The 17,089-nt window shown below is 32.4% G+C and overlaps 3 protein-coding genes across 3 annotated transcripts; 2 read left to right on the top strand and 1 right to left on the bottom strand.

Moving 5' to 3' along the window:
- The first annotated feature begins 851 nt into the window (after nucleotides 1–851).
- Nucleotides 852–2,223, top strand: LOC101490520 (pectinesterase-like). The gene is made up of 2 exons (XM_004486535.4): nucleotides 852–1,217; nucleotides 1,402–2,223. Exons 1-2 carry the CDS (start codon nucleotides 941–943, stop codon nucleotides 2,079–2,081), a joined length of 957 nt encoding a protein of 318 aa, XP_004486592.1. The 5' UTR covers nucleotides 852–940; the 3' UTR covers nucleotides 2,082–2,223.
- A 598-nt stretch (nucleotides 2,224–2,821) lies between these two features.
- Nucleotides 2,822–10,200, top strand: LOC101490199 (ribulose bisphosphate carboxylase/oxygenase activase, chloroplastic). The gene is made up of 12 exons (XM_004486534.3): nucleotides 2,822–3,181; nucleotides 3,272–3,357; nucleotides 3,450–3,459; nucleotides 3,590–3,652; nucleotides 4,024–4,137; nucleotides 4,406–4,467; nucleotides 6,167–6,221; nucleotides 6,410–6,611; nucleotides 6,903–7,009; nucleotides 7,607–7,662; nucleotides 8,874–8,966; nucleotides 9,824–10,200. The coding sequence occupies exons 1-12, from the start codon at nucleotides 2,890–2,892 to the stop codon at nucleotides 9,929–9,931; spliced, it is 1,248 nt and encodes a 415-aa protein (XP_004486591.1). The 5' UTR covers nucleotides 2,822–2,889; the 3' UTR covers nucleotides 9,932–10,200.
- A 3,103-nt stretch (nucleotides 10,201–13,303) lies between these two features.
- LOC101491163 (uncharacterized) lies at nucleotides 13,304–16,435 on the bottom strand. The gene is made up of 2 exons (XM_027336359.2): nucleotides 14,407–16,435; nucleotides 13,304–13,674 (listed from the first exon to the last, which is right to left on the bottom strand). Exon 1 carries the CDS (start codon nucleotides 16,426–16,428, stop codon nucleotides 15,394–15,396), a length of 1,035 nt encoding a protein of 344 aa, XP_027192160.2. The 5' UTR covers nucleotides 16,429–16,435; the 3' UTR covers nucleotides 13,304–13,674; nucleotides 14,407–15,393.
- Nucleotides 16,436–17,089: the final 654 nt, after the last annotated feature.

The raw sequence follows: 17,089 nt of genomic DNA, 5'->3' as shown, positions 1-17,089 counted from the left end.
CATATTGATTAATTCACAGGGTGTGTGTGCAAAATATATAATTAATTAAATTATATTATAAATTATATTGCAATGTATAAAAAAATCAAATCAATTAATGGTTTATGAATTGTATTACATATTTAAAATAAATTAGTTAACTAAAATTAATTTAATAATTAGTTTAATTATTTTAAAACTTTTTTAACTTCAATTAAGATTTTTTTAGAAAACTTTTGAAATTTGTTTTTTTTCTTCAGAAAATATTAAAACTTTGTTTTTCAAAAAAATAAAAAATTGAAAATTGTCGACAAAAAATCAAAAAATATTTTCTCTAAAATTGTACTACTCAACAAAAAATCTTAATTGAAAATCGAAACTTATGAATGAAAATTAAAAAATTTAATTGATATTTTTTGATATTTTTTTCAAATAATAATTAAAACTTTTTTACTAAATTTTCTCGAGAAAGATTTCGAAAAAAATTGTCAAAAGAATTTTGAAATTCTTTTTCCAAAAATTTTTCATCAAAAGAATTTTAAACTTATTTTTTCGAAAAACTAGTTCGAAACAGATTATAGTTAAAAATTTATTAATATGATGCAATTTAATTAAGTTTTTGAATCATTACTACTTATATTAATTGGATTATTCCCTAATTCTTTTATGTAGAAAGAAAATAGAAGCTCTATGTGGCATAAGTATTAGTATTATAGAGCTAGTGTGTGTGTTTGGTACGAGTGAATGGTCAAAAATTGTTAGTTGTTTGGACCCCCGCGCGCGCCAACCTTACTCTTCGAATTCCTGTGAAGGTAAGAAGAGGTTCAGCTAATAACCGTTTTCGAATATATATATATGCTGAAAGCATGCAGCCAGGAAAAATGGTACTACTCAACAATTCATTAATTAAATATATATATTCCGTATATACACACGCAAAAGCGAAGGAAAATCAAGTTTCATGCACGCCTTAGTGTTCTTCTTCTTCTTCTCCCTTGGTAGTGGTACTAATAATAATATTATAGTATCCAAAGATGGGAGCAGTGGAAATTATACAACCGTGGGTGAAGCTATCGCGAATGCCCCGGATTTGAATCCCGAACTTTACACAATTCACGTTTTAGCAGGCATTTATGAAGAGTACATTCTCATTCCACCTCACAAGATTAATATTAAGCTCCTAGGAGATGGTCCAAACCACACAATTATACTTGCTCACCAAAATGGTTCCACCATAGGTATGCATGCTTTTATACTCACTTACAATCCACTCTGGCAGAAGCATGATAAGATTTGATAAAATCGTAAAATCCAATTAAAAAGATAGAAGTATATGAATGAATAGTGTATTTTTGAGAGAATGAATCTATTATTGGAGTGATTAATTAATGAACGAATGTTTGAATGGAAATGTGGGCGCAGACATCCGTGGAGAAGGATTTATGGCACAAAACATGGGATTTGTGAACTCGGCAGGGCTAGATGCAAGCGCTGCAGTGGCCGTTCGGAACGAAGCAAACAATAGCGTATTCTTTCAATGCTCCATCCAAGGATTCCAAGACACTTTGTGGGCGGTTTCCGGTAGACAGTTTTACAAAAATTGTGATATCTACGGCACCGTCGACTTCATCTACGGCAACGCTGCTGCGGTATTTCAAGATTGTATGGTTTACGCACGCTATCGACAGTACGTGACATTCACCGCTCAGTCACGTGAGGATCCATATGAGAACACAGGTTTCACATTCCAACGTTGCAATTTCAGCATGTCACCTGAGGATGAGGACAGAAAATCAGAGGTGTATGCCACCTTGGGTCGTCCATGGAGGGCCTATTCAACAGTTGCTATATTACAATCTTACATAGACTCCATGGTGGATCCTAAAGGTTGGGAAGAGATGCCGGGCCAGCCCACCGATAAGGTCACCTATGTGGAGTTTCAGAATGTTGGGCCTGGTTCTAACACTTATGGTAGAGTGGATTGGCCTGGTGTAACACTCCTTACCCATCCAAATCAAGCACTACCTTTCACTGCTTCCTATCTCTTAGATGCTGACTCTTGGATTCCCTCCAGAGGTGTTCCTTACGATAATGGACTATAGTATTCTTTTCCCCTATCCAATTTCAAAAGAGTACTATACTCCTTAGTCTTACTTTCATGCTGATGGGGCGATGTCTTATTATCGCAAGTTTACTAAAAAGTTTTATATATTTTTTAAAATTCTCTTATTTCTAGAAAAATAAAAAATCTACAAAAATTGATTATCTTACTATGACATTCACCAATACTAAATAGTTTGATTGTGTGATTGCTTTTTTTATATGAAATATATATTTTTAGACTTGTACATATGTATTTTGATTACAAGAGTTCCATTCAAATATCTCACCACTCTATCTTTCATGAATGCACAAATTTTTTATTGAGATCGTTGTAGCTCATTTGTTATCACTGTTAACATGATACATTATAACTTTATTGTTTGTTTCTTTGCTAATGCATCTTTACTTTGAAGAAAATGTTAGTTAATTTATCAGTTTAAACAAAATAAATGACTAATATAAATTTTAAAATAGATAAAAGACAAAAATAAAAAGTAAAAGATAAAGAAGAAGAAGAAGACAATTATAAAATAATTAATAGTGTATGATTAATAAAGATTTCTCTATTTTTTAATTTAAAATAAAATATAAAATATAAATTTTAGGATTTTGAAACCAAATATTATTTGAAAATTAGTTAAAAAAATGAATGAAAGACTAACATTTTTTAGATAGAATTTAAGCTAATATAAAAAATAAAGAAAAAATATATATATTGAATAATGGAGAAAAGATAATGAGTGAATATGATTTGGATTGAGTGGAAGATGTTATATGGCGGGTAATGGACAGAAGAGATGAGATGAGATGGCGAAGGTATTATTATTAGTACCGTTATTGGTTCCAACACGGAAGATAGAGTGCCTTTCAAATTCATTCAAACCCCAATTCTGTGTTCGATGCTGTAATAATAATGATGAAGTTAACAAGAAGAAGAAGAAGAGGTTATCAGAGCAGTCTTCGTGGGAAGCGAAGGATGGTGAGGGTAAAGACTATCTGTACAGGCTCGGTAAAGAAGCTGATAACATGAACATCGCCGTTGGTCAGCGTTCCGGCCTCATCGATGATCTTTTTGCCGGCAATTTTCTCGGCAAAGACTGTAATCCATTACTATTACCTCTCTTCTCTCTTTCTTATTCTTATGCATACATACATACACATGTAATCATTTGTATATTTTCTTGTTCAGCGGACATTGTGTTTGATTATCGTCAGAAAGTCACCAGATCCTTTCAATACCTTCAGGGAGATTATTACATCGCACCTCTTTTCATGGTAACCAATTTCCCCTATACTACTACTACTACTATTATCTTACTTGTTTCAGATATTCTCTTTTTCTCATTCTCTTCACTTTCCTTTCACAGGACAAAGTTGGTAATTTCCCTCAAAATCGCTCATTCTGAACAACGTGTTGTGCAACATGCATTCACTATCAGTACTATACCAGGTTTCCCTTTTACTTATGTTTGATTCACATTATTCTAACTTTTCTCTCTCAATGCAGTATGTCACATTGTGAAGAACTACATTGCTCATATCCTCAATACTAAAGTTCCTTTAATTCTAGGTATAATTTTCAAACCGAACAACAAATTAGTTTTTAAGTAGATTATCTAAAACACTATAAAAAGTAAAAAACGATTACCATAGATTAATTTTTGAGTATTTTTCACAAATTTGTACTTATAAAGTACTAAAGTTCCTTCTCACCTGTTGCTAGTGAGATCTGTTAAAAAATCTGAATCTATCTCTTAGTCTTAAATGTAATTGATATTGACTTTCACACGAATGGTGATTTCAATTGTAATCAGGCCAAAAAAGTGAAAGTAAAGATATGCTGCTATGAAATCTTCAGGCTTCATGTATAATCTATGATTCTAAATGCATGTAGAAAAGTTCAAGAAATTACTTTTATTTTCACATTTCACTTTCTTCCAGGTATTTGGGGAGGTAAAGGGCAAGGGAAATCATTTCAAACAGAACTTATATTTCAGGCCTTGGGAGTTGAACCTGTAATTATGTCTGCTGGGGAGCTAGAGTCAGAAAGAGCTGGTAAGCTGTTTGCTTCTATAAGCATAATTCTTTCAAGGAAATAATAAGTGATAGAGATAGTGAACAAAACATGTCTATTTTCATTAATTCTTGTGATTTTTATTTAATTTAATTTTAATGTTTATTTCCCCTTTGTTTTTTTACTGTTACAATGGATTTAATATTTATGCTCTCATGTATAGTTTCTTTAAGTTTGATTCACATATATTTATATGCACAATATGTTTAACTGATAGAAATGCATCATCATACTAATTTCCATTTATAGGAGAGCCAGGAAGATTGATTCGTGAACGCTATAGAACAGCTTCTCAAGTGGTCCAGAATCAAGTTAGGAGTTTTAAACTTTTCAGTATGTCGTGATTTTGATGTTAATATATTACTTTATGCGATTAATTATACATCTTTGCCTTTGAATAAGATAATATTCCAATCATCCAAAGAAATAGAACATTTCTTGGTAAAGTATGATGTAAATGTTGCATTAAGCCATAATTTCCATGAAGAGACTGGAAATAAGTAAAAAAAAATTGTTATCATGAAAGACAACTTCAGAAACAGTTTAAAATCAAACATGTATTTCCAAATTGAACTTACTTGACTTTACATTCCCTATGTTGTATGCAGGAAATAATCCTAATCAGATCCATTTTGAAGGAACTAACATTTGTGCCTCAGTTTAAGCTAATAGAGGCTTTTGATACTGATCACCCAAAAATTGTTCTGCATTCTATGTATTTTTCTGCATCCTCCCCCTACCTGCATTTTTTCCCCAGCCTATCGTTAAATTTGGTGACATTTGATATTTGCATATTGAAACACTAAATAACGCTAAAAGGGAGTTGAATTGTGTTTCTGAAGAGCTTCTAAGACAGAAATACTTTAGTCACGTTGGGTTCTTTTGAATTTGAACGTTGAGTATCAACTAACACAAATGGATGTTGATGTCATCCTTGTCAAAAGTTGTGCAATTGCAGCTGGTGTACAACAGTTTAGTAGAAAAGTTGTTGAAGTACTTCCCTAGAATTGATTAGACCATAGGCATGACAACCTAGATTCCCTTTTTTCGTCTTTCATTTTAAAGTGCTATCACATGCGTTGCTCAAAGATTTCTTTTCTAGAATCGATTTCTCTTATTGTATTAGGCATCTTCCTCAACACACCTTATCCTTGAACTCTTGCTATCAATTATATTCCCTTGTAGGGATCAATTGTGTTACTTGTTGACATGCCTATCGTCTTTTCTTCATATGATATCATCAGAGAATTACGATGGACGATTTAGGACATTGACTGACATTGTGATTGAAGCCCGTACCAAATATAGAAATTTAAAAGAAATAAACAACTTTTATTGAACAATTCTGGTTACTATGGCCAGAATTTGGATTACAAGAAATCTTGTTTACATGATTATACGAGAGAAAACAACGGAAAATTAAGATAAACACTTCCTATCCAAGAAATTCAAGAGTCTTGGTTTCTCTCTTCCAAGAATTTGAGAGTTTGGTCTCTCCCAATCAATATCGAATCCCAAAATAAAATGCCTACTGACTTTTCCTTCTATTTTCCTATTTGTTCAATAACTGTCTAATAATGTAACTGGTGCCTAATACATAACTGCTGCCTAATAATATTATAACCATACTATTAAGAGGTCTTACACGTTGTTAGCTGACTTAGTGTAGATAATACCCTTGTAACTTCATCAACTCATGGAGTGTTTTGGATTTATCAAAACATGGGGTCTTAAGGCATCAGACATCTTGAACTCAACACTAACATACTAATTTATAGTTATTCTAAATGGAATTCAACTCACAAAGAAAGGACAGCCCAACCTCCTATCCTGCATCATTGCCTGGTCTATGTCTGAAAACACTTAAGTGATGGTATACTGAAGGTTGATGTGTCCCATGCTCACATTCTATTCTGGATGAAATAGTTTAAACCAGTTTAACCTTTAGAGCAATATATACTGCATTTCCTTAATCTGCTGATGAAGTCTAGATTTGTTTTCCTGATGCAGGGAAAGATGAGCTGTTTAATGATCAATGACATCGATGCTGGCCTTGGTAGATTTGGTAAGCTAACATCTGATTAGACCGAAGAAAAAAATTATTTAAATTTTTTATTCCACATCCCCTTTTTTGTTAATTACGCTGTATTATGTGTGTTTGTGTGTGTGCGCGCGCGTGTGTCGCATCACGTCTCCTAGTGTTTCATCTATTTGGTCAATCCTTATTGAGCATCATTTTTCCATTTTATACAGGGAATACTCAAATGACAGTCAACAACCAAATTGTTGTTGGGACTCTTATGAATCTATCGGACAATCCCACAAGAGTTAGTGTTGGTCAAGATTGGCGAGAATCAGATGTCACAAACAGAATTCCAGTCATTGTAACAGGGAATGATCTTTCAACTATTTATGCTCCACTAATACGTGATGGAAGGATGGATAAATTTTACTGGTAAATTGTCATCTGTCTTATTCTAGGATTATTATACTTACCATTCGTGAATTTTAATTAAGATAGTTTTTGCCAGGTGCGTAGTTGGATAATAGGTTTTAGTTGAAGTTTTACATAGTATTGTGGGAGGAAATTTCATGATTGATGTTATTGATAAAGCTATGTTTGAACATGATTGCATCATTTATCGCATTGCTAATGTAATGACTCTGAATCTGAAATATTTGATTTCACAAAACTAGGTAAACTATGTCACTCTTCCCTAAAATGTTGTCTGTATATGTGGGACAGGCAGCCCATCCGTGAAGATATACTGAATATTGTTCACCGAATGTATGAGAAAGATGGCATATCTAGGGATGAAGTTGAAAAAATTGTGGACACTTTCCCTAATCAAGGTACGTATCTGTATGTCGTAGGTCCAGAAAGGTTCTATTTATTTGTTATGTTGTTAAAACATGAGTAGTAAGAAAGTATATTTTATTATTCTAAATAAATTAAGTAGTACAATAGAAAATGTTTGCAGTTGCTTATTTATATTTCATGCTGCCTATTTTATTCCATGCAGCATGCTTATTATCTGTGACTTATGTTGCCTGTAGAGTACCCTTCTTTTATCACTTTCATTCCTTATCTTAAATAACTTATTTTCCTCGTTTACCAAATTTGTACCGAGGATAGAGATTGGAATGTGTCATGTGTTTGATATCAGGTCTTTTCTCATTTAGGGCCCATTTATTTTGATATTTTTAAAAGTGATTTTAATGTGGTGTAAACAAGTAATTGATTTTTAAATATTTTTTATGAAACTAAAAACTATTTTTTACTTTTATGATTATAAAAATAACTTTTTTAGTCAAAAGCTACTCAAAAACAAGCAGAAGTTTGTTTGCTTTTTCATTTTGTTTTTTCAAAAATTTAAACAAAAAATCTAAAAAATTTGTAATGTAGATTCCAAAACTTTAACAAAAGCACTCTTATTTTGATATTGGTAGCATTGGACTTTTATGGAGCTCTAAGATCGCGTACATATGACAAATCTATTTTAAAGGTATGCAGATACCTACCTTAGTTTACATTAATATCTTACTGATCTATCTGACTTTCCATTTCCATATGGAAAAATTCTAGTTTTTTATTACAGTTATTGTTTATATGTGGTTAAATATTATTGGTGGGTTTTGATTAACCAAGACAACTTAATGATACCAAAAAGAAGAAAGGATAAGCAGAAGATATATTGAGACAAAATATTTTGTTATGTGACTCTTGGATATCATTCATTTTGCACTAAAGAAATTATTCATCACCCATCATCTGAGATGCTTTTGTAGGGGTTGAACAAAATCTGCTTCAAAAGAATTCCCTGTCAGTTGCTCATTATGTACTTAAAACCGTACTGGAAATGTAAGGAAAAATTAGTTGGAATAACTCGCATAGACAAACTAATACCACATTTGCCTACTCCGTCCCTTTTGTTATGTCTTTAGAGTTTACCAGTCCATGGTTTCCCAATCAGCAATGTGATTGTTGAGAAAAAGGATCTAGGGTGTGAGCTCTCTCAGGCTGTATTAATGCAAGCACCTTATGTCTAGTATAAGTTATAGCTAAAATAGCATGCTCTCTGATCTCCGTGCATGTGTAGTACTGGAGTACCAGTCATGAATGCACAAAGGAGATGGCAGGTTTAATGCCAATGAGCTAGTTCAAGTTGCTAAAAGTCCCCGATACTTCCCAGTGTTTGATGGTGGCTTTCTCTGTCCAAGTAGACATTTGACATTTTGATCCATGGTTTTTTCCAACAGGGTAACAATCGACAAGAATCCTTGAGCAAGAACAGTTTCTATTATCCAATACAACCCTCTCGTGCAAGAAAAGGCTTTAAGCATGATAAAGCACATGCTCATTGTACCTTGTAATGGAATTTAGTTTAATTATGAAATTTGGAAGCATAAGTTGAACTTCTCACCATTTGATCATAAACGGTTCTGATATCACACAAAGATAAATGGTCTAGAGAGAGAACCCTGAATGTGTAAATTTCTAAAACCTTGCATTTTATTTAACATTGATTTATAAATAACCAAGGGAATGTGTTTCCCAAGTCAAAATGTTTGACTAATACGACTAAACAACATAAATAGCAATAAACATTTCAACAATGAAAGTTGACAACTGCCATTATATTTCTTAGCTATCTACATATACTTTTTTCTCACAAAGATTGCTGCTAATGATATACAAATTTGTGATGAGTTTTAGTGGATTGATGATATTGGAGGCGTTGAAAATTTTGGATCCAAATTTCTCAAAAGAAGAAAAGACCAGAATCTTCCTGTATTTATTCCTCCAGAGGTAAATAGTCAGTCTTTTTTCCTGTTTATTAGTGTCCTGTAGTAGTAGGCTAACTGATAGTAATTAGCTGTTGCCTGTTGACTAAATAAATATTGATAAAATGTTGAAATATTGTTTATAGACGAGCATGAAATTATAAGATCTAAATATAGCCAACGAAATTAGGGTCATGGACTTTACATTGTAGTTTTATTCAAATCAACTTGACTGATTTAGTTATATTTAAAAAATAGGTGAGATAAAATTCTTATGAACAATTATTATATTATCATGCAAGCATGGTCCATACTTGTTGCTTTCCATTAGATGGATAGAAGATAATTTAACCTAGTATTTAATTGAATTCATTAAGAGGATGTCTTAAACTGTGATTGTCAACATCATATTACAACTTGATTTCAGAAAGTCAAAACTCGAAATTTAAAGGAAACTAGCTTATCTTCAAGTATTTCCTTTCATGATTTTATCATGTGAGGCTTTAATCATTATCTCTCTTGCACTTAGAAAGAGATCTTTTGTTATTAGTTTTCTTTCAGTAACAGTGTAATAGTACTGACTCTCAAATCAACTCTTTCGCTGGCCAACATTTGGTATTCTCTGCTAAATTAGACATGTAAAATTCTTAACTCATACTTATGATATTTGGACATTTCATTTCATTCACAAAAAATTAGTCTTTAAAGAGTTGCAAGTGTTTTGGGGGAGGAAACATGCATAATTTTATGAGTATGACTGTCTTTTCATCAGCCTTTTCATTTGTCATTAAAGTGTTTCATTTCTATTTTTGTTTGTTAATTGATTTGGCTTATTGAAAAAAATACAAATGAAGTTGACTGCTTTTGAATTTGGTTGGATAGCAAACGGCAGATGCTTTACTTGAGTCAGGTTATTCTCTGCTCAAAGAACAACAGTTGATAATGGAAACTAAACTTTCAAAGGAATACATGAAGAACATAGAAGACTAATATAAAGGAGGTTGGTCCTCTAGTGCAAATCCTCAGGAATTATAATTGTGAAGTTGCCACCTTCGATGAGGTCCACTTTCGAACAGGCTGCATCTCTTTATCGTTTTTTCACTTTTTATGCGTTATTTTTCCGGATATAATCCATTTAAGACGAATAAATGAGTGAAATATTATCCAACAATAGTCTAATGATATCAGGAATGAAATCTTATGTTGTGTGCTGAATTGTCCAAAAAAATAACTCAATAAATTCTGATTGATTTTGGTCATCCTTTGCCCCACTTAAACATTTTATAAAATTCTGATTGACCGGTGGACAAGCTATACTTATAGTCCGGCAAGCCTACCAACTAACTTAACTATTAAGCGACTGATTAGTCCTCAATAATCATTTCAAAACAATATATAATTTTTCTCGGAATTTCGACAGAGTACTCTCTATAACTTCAATATTTCTCAATTTATAAAATTCATGTTTAACTTTCAATTGAGTTATAATCCAAAGAGCATAACTTAATTGTTTAATACATTTCTCAAAAAGACTTTCTAGACTCAAAATAACTGCAAATTACATCATGACTTAATAGATTTTACAAAAAAAAAAGGTTCTCGATTAAAGAGGTCTACCAAAACAAATATGTTTGAAACTTGAATTTATTAACAGCTTGCTACTCAGCTGTCTGCGAATCTAAAAAAAAATAAACAACATGAAGAGGTAAGTCACAAAGACTTAGTGAGGAGATAATAATCACAATCAACTAGTAGGAAAACACGAAAAGACACGAATAACTGTTTTACAATCTTGTGGTGATTATGTTATACATATAATAAAATCATTAAATTTATAATTTAGTTGATCAGATAAAAATATTAAAAATTCAATTAATAGCGAAACGACATCAAAATGAATAACCTTAAAATCATCATAGAAAATCAAACAAGTAAGAATACAATTTTATTTTAGAATCAAGAGGCGGCGGAATGGATGACATGACTTTCACACAAAAAGCTTTTAATTTTTTCTTTTTGTTATATATAAAACAAGAATTGTCTTATCATCGACCAAAAACTTCATGTGTTATTGGATGGACCTCAAACTCGTGTTTATAGGTGTGTACAGTGTAGCTTTGAGTATTAACGTCACAGAAGCACTTAAGCCTAGCATCACTTACTCGCAGTTAAGAGATTTCAAGGTTATAATCATTTTCTATGTGAACCGACTAATTAGCATTTTAGGAACATAGTACTAATGGTTTGACCGTGGCCTACGGTGGTGTTGGCTCCATATTCCCACCAAGAATACAATTGCATTTGTGTGTGATTGGCCACCATAGAATAAGAATATATGCAAATCTCGTCATGATTTGGGTTTGGAGTTTTTAGTTTTTTTTTTTTCAGCTTTTAGTTAATAACAAAATACGTTGAGAATTCATGTTGAACTCATTGGTACGAATAACAGGAATGATTCAGCCACTGTGCTGCTCCATTGTTTCTTTGTATGGATAAGTATAATTAATACTATATCTTTATACCACATGGAATTTATATTTGCTCCAAATTTGATTTACATTATAGAGGAAGTTGAATAGAGAGGAATTGGGCACACAGAACAGTCGCAATGAGACTTGTACATAGAAAGACTGTTGAAAAAGAGGATGTCATTTGCTGACTGCTGTGTTTGTGGTGATTATAAGAGTCTTCATCTTGGACAAAGCACTGAGAGAAAAAGATATCCACTTCCAATGTACTTACTATATTAACCAATACAATATTAACAAAGGGATCATTCCAACGTGTCGTGGATTCCTTTAGGATCGTCACTTATCTATATGATCATCCTTCCATGTTAAGTTTTTTGTGTTAATAATGACTGCTGAAAGTTACATTTATCCCAGAACCATCCAAAGACTCCACTCTTTATTGGAAAGGAATCCAATGCTATTGCTTTATTAACTTGGAAAGTTGTCAACTTTTTATTGCTTCTAAATTTAAAGTTGGGTAAAAGCATCTAAAAGAGTTGGTAATTTAATTCCATAATCCAAAATATAAATCTTAGTTACTAATTTTGCCGTGGTTAGTGCTGTGGAGTGAAATATAAACATCACATATAATTCTAAAACAAGAAGGACATGCACTAATTTTAGTTCTTATCTTTTGTGATTGGCTTTTGACCAAAGAAAAGAGGGTTTGTGTTGTGTGATAAAGAAGAATAAACAATTGTCGGTAGAAATTGAGATTAAACAAATTGATTGTGGATGCAATAACATGACGTGGCCCACGCTAATCCTGCTTTACCATTGATTATTATTATTATTATTGCTCATACATACATACATTCAGAGTCAGAGCAATAAAATTGGTTGGGATGGCATCCCCTACTGCCTTCAATATTTGAGTTGGTGCTAAATTGGAGAATGCTCTTTTCATGTATTATCAAATCAATGTTGTTGAGTTCCTTTTTTTATGGTTTATATCTTTCTCCACTCATCAGCATTATTCAACCCAGGATGATCCCATTACGGAAAAGCTTATGCATATGAATATGGGCCAAATTGAGACTTGTTCTCAATTAATTTTATAATCATGTCGCATCGTGTCACTGTTTACTAGCTTATAGTATAATAAGTACAAGCAAAAGTAGGTAAAAAAAGATTGATATATTTACTTCATATTTTAAACCAAATGCATCAAGACATTATTTTTAGAGGCCGGAGGAAGTATGTAACAACAACACTTGTCAATTATATTTAATTTTGTTGTATTTTTACTGTAAAAAAATTATTAAATACACACAAGTTCATCGGATGATACTTGTATCTCAATTGTTAATAGACAAGATCATCGAAAGATAACATCAACACAGGACTAGTAATAGATTATAGCATAAAAATCATTAAAAATAAATCTAAACACTCAATTTATCTCACAATTTCAATAGACCTAATTTAATATCATAAAATTTAATATTTAAATTAATCTTTAACAAATTTACGAAGAACAAATCAGTCTCTCTATTACTTGACTAACACGTCTATCTAATTTAATACAAGGACTAATTAGTATCTCAAAAACTAGATTCTTATGAAATATTTTCTATATATATAGTTAGTCTTAAAAGGGGTTTGAGATTAATAAATAATAATTTTGTGAGTTTCTTCTCGTCTATTTTTAAAAAAAATATTCTAAATTTTTGTTCGAATTAACCGATTTAAATGTGTTTTTATCACATGAATTGATAAGTTAAGAGGAATATTTGAGAACATAAAAAGTAGGGAGAAGAAAGTACCACTAACATTTCAGAGATACTCGTCCCTAGAACCATCTACTATTATTGTTTGAGTCTATATGAACATTATAAAGGGAGAGGAGACCAAGAAGAAAACTTAGGAGATTCATAACACTGAACAATACAATATTGGATACGGCACAATGTCAAAGTAAACTAAAACATCGAGGGTGATCAAAATGATGATTAGGGTGGTGATTCACTGCGATAACAACTGCTTATTTTAATACTGATTTAAAATTAACTAAAACATCTAACAACTGTTTATTATAAATTAATAGCAGCAAAAAAACTATTGAAAGAAAAAAAAGAAACGAGGACAACATATTTTGAAGCACGTGTTGTTATTGGTTGTGTTGTGAGTGGTGACTGACTGGTGACGACTAAATGGAGAAAGAGTGATGCGGGAATTGGTGCCGCTGTCGTTGAATTAGTCTTTTCTTCTATGCGACTATGACTGTGACAAATGAAGAAAAATAAACAATTGAGGTGAGTCTAATAAACGAAGGGCGCTGTTTAGCTTTATATAAAAAAATGAAAATTAAATTTAGAAAGCAATAATACATTTTATTAAAATGATTTAATTTGGAGAAAGAGTCGAATAAAAAATCAAAACGTGTTTAATGATGAATATAGTATATTTTGTAGTGGTGAGACATATTAACCGTTAAAGAATAATGACAAGTGTATGGTGCGGTGGGAATTATAAATGAATTAAAAAAAAGTGAATAGTATTAGTATCTTATATAGATCACGTGTCGGTGGTGTAAACACATAGTCATATTATTAGTGAAGAAGGAGAGAAGAGAAGAGAAGACCCTCTGTCTCTCTGTATGTGTTTCTCTAATTGACGCAGAGAAGAAAGTTGCAGTACTGGCTGGGTTAAAAAGAATAGTGGTGACTCAGAATCGGACAAGGAAGAGCAAGAGCAAGAGCAAGAGCAAGAAGAAGAAGAAGACAGTAGTATGCAAACAGAAATTGAAATCGAAATTGAAATTGAAATTGAAATTGATGCGTAATATTTGGCAAACTATGATTTTCCCCGTCAGGCGTCTCTGCCTTGCTATCTCTACTCGCATCAACCATCGCAAAAACGGTCTCTCCTTTTCTTTCTTTCTTTCTTTCTTTAACAAACAATCATTCAAATGCTACTTCTACACTTATAAATGTGGATCATGCATCTACTTACCAACATGTTTAATTTGGTTCAGGAGCAGGATTGCTGAAGCTTCAGGATGATGTACAAACTTGTGAATATGAGGATGTACAAGTGATGTGGGAAATGTTACACAAAAATGAAACTCAAGTTACAGAACACAACCACCATAAGCGCAAACAACTCCCCTTCTGGAGAGTCTTTGGCATGCTCCAACCATCACAATCTTCAAATCACTCTTAAAACTGCCGCTCATCTACACCAATTCTTGGTTACTTTTTATTACTCCAACTACTTAATATACAGTACTATAACATAATTATTATATCAGGTTTCTCTCTTACAACTTCAACTGTACTATTGTACCACAGTAGTATAGTATGTATTTATGTAAATATGCCCAATAACTTTATTTTGAGGAATAGTACTTCAACAGCATACCAATGAAATTCATATAGACTCACTCGATGGTTTATGTATTATTTATTGTACACACTTCACAGAACACAAGCAATGTGACATTCAGTTCTCAAATCTTTGAGAGAAAGGCAACCTCTTCTCTGAAATTGAACAAGCTCATATTAAAATAAAGACCTGCAATTTATGTTGCTATTGATCACAAGTTTACATATCAGAACGAAAGTAGTGTTTCAATTTCATATACCATTCAAAAATATTAAGAACAATTTTATTCGAATTCAATCATGGATTATGTTCCAAATTCCCAAAACTTCATAGAATTAATATTATATATATCTTCAAAATAAAGTAGACTCTTGTTTTACTTGTGAATTGTATCACTTTAATGAATGTCAAGATTTTAACAAAGAAGTCATTCCAAGATACAAAGTAAGTAAGAAAATCCAAAATTATATCTTGTATTTGCAAGCCATTCCAATGTATGAACTTGGGGAAATTGATGAGAGTGATTCAATTTTGAAGGAAATATAACAATGGCAATGACATTTCTGAAATTGTCTTCCTATATTTGGTAGGCTGTACTATATATTAATTAATGAATCATGAAAATGTATTATACATGATGGAGCTAGACAGCAACACATAGATTGAAGAGAAAATAAGAGAAATAGCTAAAGCCTTGTTCACATCAGATTTCATCACCCCTGACTGGTTTCCATCTCCATTATTATTATTGTCATTATTATTGTTATCAGCAGCAGCATCATCTGGATTTGTTGGAGATAATACCGGCACGGGAACTCCGACAGGTGATATTACCGGCACCGGAACTGCAATTGGTACTGCTACAGGAACCGGCGATACAACCGGCACAGGGGACTTTACAGGAACTGGTGAAAGTACAGGCACTGGAACTACAACTGGTGTGATAACAGGAACAGGTGATACAACAGGAACAGGTGATACAACAGGAACAGGAACAGGTGATACTACAGGAACAGGTGATACTACAGGAACAGGGGATACAACAGGAACAGGTGATACAACAGGAACAGGTGATACTACAGGAACAGGAACAGGTGAGGTTGATGTAGTAGCATTGGAGGAAGCAAGGAGAGAAGGTGGGATTATGACGGTGCTGATCTGCACGAGTGAAATATTGTATGGTTGTGCAACAATAGCTTTAATCAAATTGGCACCTGTTGGATTAGGATCAGCAGCAGAGGTAAAGGTTACTGCTCCTGTGTTTAGATCGGTGATCTTTATGAATCTCTCCATCCCTTTAGATTCAAACATTGTGCTCACTGTTATTGTTTTGTTTCCCAAGTGCTGGAATTTTTGAACGTCGAAGTAATCCAGTATCACGTGTACGCTTAACACCTTTTTTATTACGTCCATTGGTTTACCTGAGATTGGGGCCATTCCACTGTTATCGACTACAAGAACTGTTATTGTTGGCTTCGCGTTAATTTCTGTTGCAAGTTGTGTTTGTGTAAGGTAGTTGCTGTAAGTGCTGTATGCTGGGTATTGTGACAACATTTTTGTTACGTCAAAACACGTTATAGATATTGGTAACAACATTACTACTACTACAAATATTAACACCATCATTGTCGAGTTCATACACATTTTCATCGATATATGCTTCACACATATCACCACTCATGGATCACTTATTATATATGCTTCTTTGTGTTTCTGATCCATTACTCAACCAAATATTAAGGAGCTTTACATGGACGCAATATAAGAGTAAAAGGTGGACCTTAATTTCTTCAAATTGCTAGGCTAGTTTCTACTTTGACAATGTATACGCATACCTACTTAACTGTTCCCTAAAATTAGTTATTTCATTATTTTTCTTCTCTCAAACATATATTGACCATGCAATATTCATGTCACTGTGAAATGCATGTTTCGATCCTAAAATATGAAACTAAAATCATATGTATTGAATAAATTCATTATCTTGTATATTAATTTAGTTCAATAATTTTTCTATAATCATATCTATTGTTTTGTTTATCTAGAGTCTTTGACAACTAGTGAATTGTTAGGGTACTTTTGCACCTTCCACTATTTGGACAGGCTATGGGACTCCAATTCAATTGATTGAACATGATTTTTTTTTATTATGTAATGGATATATATGATACTCTACTAAGATTAATCCTGATTCCACAGGCCTTCATTCTTATGAGGCAAATTGATTTCACTAAATCAACACCACATTGATCCTAAAGTCTTGTTATTATTAGTCTAAGATATACTCGGATATCTTGTAGGTTTAAATTTT

Source organism: Cicer arietinum, chromosome 1, assembly GCF_000331145.2.
Source record: "Cicer arietinum cultivar CDC Frontier isolate Library 1 chromosome 1, Cicar.CDCFrontier_v2.0, whole genome shotgun sequence".
NCBI classification, from domain to species: Eukaryota; Viridiplantae; Streptophyta; class Magnoliopsida; order Fabales; family Fabaceae; genus Cicer; species Cicer arietinum.
Note: the sequence above shows the minus strand (reverse complement) of the source record. Positions and strands in the feature narration are given on the sequence as shown.

What these genes read in the sequence shown, in the direction of transcription:
- LOC101490520 (XM_004486535.4), top strand. Translation starts at nt 941, where the DNA reads ATGCACGCCTTAGTGTTCTTCTTCTTCTTCTCCCTTGGTAGTGGTACT. An exon ending in CCAAAATGGTTCCACCATAG is followed by an intron (nt 1,218 to 1,401) that starts GTATGCATGCTT and finishes ATGTGGGCGCAG; the next exon opens with ACATCCGTGGAGAAGGATTT.
- LOC101490199 (XM_004486534.3), top strand. Translation starts at nt 2,890, where the DNA reads ATGGCGAAGGTATTATTATTAGTACCGTTATTGGTTCCAACACGGAAG. An exon ending in AGGATGGATAAATTTTACTG is followed by an intron (nt 6,612 to 6,902) that starts GTAAATTGTCAT and finishes TATGTGGGACAG; the next exon opens with GCAGCCCATCCGTGAAGATA. An exon ending in CTGTATTTATTCCTCCAGAG is followed by an intron (nt 8,967 to 9,823) that starts GTAAATAGTCAG and finishes TTGGTTGGATAG; the next exon opens with CAAACGGCAGATGCTTTACT.
- LOC101491163 (XM_027336359.2), bottom strand. Translation starts at nt 16,428, where the DNA reads ATGAAAATGTGTATGAACTCGACAATGATGGTGTTAATATTTGTAGTA.